We start from the raw sequence: 2889 nt of genomic DNA, 5'->3' as shown, positions 1-2889 counted from the left end.
TTGATGCGGGTCTATTTGGGGATAAATATTTAGTAAATGATATTATTTATTGCAACTTTAAGTATTTCATAGTTGACATAGTCTGGAATTAATGCATATATGTATTTAGAAATTGAATCTCCGATGCGTTTGTAAAATTTACCAGGGGATAAACAAATTGTTACACTTATGTTTTATTTCTAGAACATGGAAATGATTTCTGTTTGTTACATGCTTATAGTCATTGATTGCTACTTTTTAATTAGTTTGGTGGCTTTTTTGATATCGAAGAGTGTGAGTGTTAAGAAAGCATCAATTTTGTAGATTTTGTCCTTTATGATTATGTAGATGTTAACTTCTTCCTTTTTATTAATTTAATGTATTAGTTTAAGTTTATGAACATATTATGACTTTTATGTTGGAGTGTTAAGAAAATATCAATGAACTTTACATTGAGTTTTTCAATGTTACCGGTTAATTCAATTACTTTGAGTGTTGGATTTTGAATTTATTTTTTATTAAAATTTTCAAATATTACTTAAAAATTTTCAAATTTTCTAAATATCAAATATTAAATCAAAATTTTAAAATTTTAAATATTTATTTTCTAGGATATGTAAATATTTAAATAATTTTTTAATAAATTACTTATATCCAAATTAAGTAAATAACAATAATAAACCGTCATTTATTAATTTTGTTTGAAAATATGCAATATTTAATTTTTAAAAAATAAATTCTAATACAATTAACTATCTTCGTCTAGGTATAGATTAATCATTTGACCTCAGTCGACCGTCTAGCCCAATTAAAGGTCTCCAAATAGGCGTCGATTTATCAATTACATATCTATTGTGACAAAAAAGCAAAAAATCGTAATTATACTGAAAAACGAAGATTTAGTCGCATTTTTATCAATATTATACATTTATATAAAAACAAAAGAAAAACATTTATTTTTAATCCAGAACAACACTTTCTTTTTTAACAAAAAACATTAACATACTTACATTCTAATTAAATAAAAAGTGAAATTTCTGAATGACAAATAAACACTAAAAGGAAATGATTCGTGTCAGTTCTAAATGTATTTTCTAGGTCTCTTTTTGCTTATAAGGATGAGGATGAGGAAGATTTTGCAACATGAGATCAAAAGCTAGTCTTTATATAATCTTTTTCAGTATGAACATCAATGTTAGTCAAACTCTAATACAAACCGGACATAGTACAATCTTTCTAGTTCTATTTGAATATATAACATTCTGCATGATATTCTATCCTTGTTTACCTCTTAATCACGCGATAATGTGATTGCTTTTTTCCTTGTATATTTCTTCCTTTTTAGGAGTTTCTTTTCTTGTATTTTATATTGCCTATTTAGGCTTGTCATCTTTGTATCGATCAATGTGAATATACACAGAAAAGCTTTTGAACAAAACCTTTATGGTATCAGAGCAGTGATCTATCACGCTCAATCCAAAACCCCAAGAACCAAAGAACCATCGCTGGTACAAGCTACCATGACTGGCGACAACTCAAACAAAGAAAACCCCAAAACCGATCCAATTGGTCCTGATCATTACTCCCCCTTCTACCTTCATCCTTCCGATTATCCAAGACAAATGCATGTCAATGACGCATTAACCAACAACAACTATCTTGATTGGGTCCAAGAAATGGAAAATTTCTTGTTTTCTAAATACAAGATAGGATTCATCGATGGGACCATCAAGAAGCCTGAAACAGATGATGCCAACTACATGGCGATGGAAAAGGAGATCCGGGGAAGTGTAAAATATGCCACTGCATCAGAAATTTGGAAAGACCTTGAAGAAAGGTTTGGAAAAGAAAGTGCACCGCGTCCATATGAATTAAAACAACCCATCTCGAACACAAGGCAAGATGGGATGACCGTATCATCCTATTACACAAAGTTGCATGGGTTGTGGGATGAGATTCAATCCTTTCTCCCTACTCCCAAGTGCAAATGTAACGGTTGTACTTGTGGCCTTAGAAGACTTCTCTCCAAGAACTTCGAGAAAAAGAACAACCCTATGAGTTCCTCATGGGACTGGATCGTGAGTTCTCCATTATCAGAACCCAAATCTTCGCGACAAAGCCCATTACTTCTTTAGGAAATGCGTACCACCTAGTCGCCGAGGATGAGCAGCAAAGAGCTATAACTGGAGGAAAAAGGACGGTGAATGAAACGGTGGCTTTTCAAGCCACTGTGAAACACAATGTACCACCCACCAAAACAGGGCAGAGAGATGAGAAGCCTTCGGGTCATTATGATCATTGTGGAAAAGACGGGCACACTCGCAACGGTTGTTTCAAGTGAGTGGGTTATCCGGAATGGTGGCCCAGAAAAAACAAACGGGAAAAAGGGAAGCCAAGGCGGCATGCACTGAGACCAAATCAAATCTTATCTCCAGCCTAACAAAAGAACAATATGAGGAGTTCCAGAAACACTTTGCTGGAGAGAACAAAACCATACAAAGTAAGGCTTCTCGTTCTGCAAACATGGCAGGTAAGTAGAAACACAATGACGATTGGATTGTCGATTCCAGATGTACAGAACATATTTCTTACAAGTCTAATATCCTTGAAGGAATAACCAACTCCACAAATGAGGCGCCTATAACCATTCCTAACGGAGAAACCGTACCAGTTAAGGCAAAGGGTAGTCACACCTTGTCGAATGGGATGAAAGTGCAAGAAGTCTTGCATGTTCCAAAATTTACATTCAACCTTTTGTCTATTAGCAAGCTTTCAAGGGACCAAAACTGTGCCGTGACATTTTTCCTGAATTCTTCGTTATGCAGGGCTTGCGTTTGAGGGAATTGATTGCAGCGGGTAGGTGCAAAGATGGTCTATATCAAATGGGGATGCTTGCAAGTAAAAGAAAGG

General features: G+C 34.3%; 1 protein-coding gene across 1 annotated transcript; it reads left to right on the top strand.

The window, feature by feature from the left end:
* Positions 1-1499: 1499 nt before the first annotated feature.
* On the top strand, positions 1500-2320 carry LOC145157280 (uncharacterized). The gene is made up of 2 exons (XM_079076341.1): positions 1500-1892; positions 1994-2320. Exons 1-2 carry the CDS (start codon positions 1500-1502, stop codon positions 2318-2320), a joined length of 720 nt encoding a protein of 239 aa, XP_078932467.1.
* The last annotated feature ends 569 nt before the right edge of the window (positions 2321-2889 follow it).

The sequence above is a fragment of the Lactuca virosa genome, chromosome 2, assembly GCF_052849685.1.
Source record: "Lactuca virosa cultivar CGN04683 chromosome 2, Lactuca_virosa_CGN04683_v6, whole genome shotgun sequence".
Lineage (NCBI taxonomy): Eukaryota > Viridiplantae > Streptophyta > Magnoliopsida > Asterales > Asteraceae > Lactuca > Lactuca virosa.
Note: the sequence above shows the minus strand (reverse complement) of the source record. Positions and strands in the feature narration are given on the sequence as shown.

Bases quoted from the DNA above. Each gene is read 5' to 3' on its own strand.
- LOC145157280 (XM_079076341.1), top strand. From the start codon at position 1,500: ATGACTGGCGACAACTCAAACAAAGAAAACCCCAAAACCGATCCAATT. The intron at 1,893-1,993 runs GTATCATCCTAT...TTGTGGCCTTAG, and splicing joins CAAGGCAAGATGGGATGACC to AAGACTTCTCTCCAAGAACT.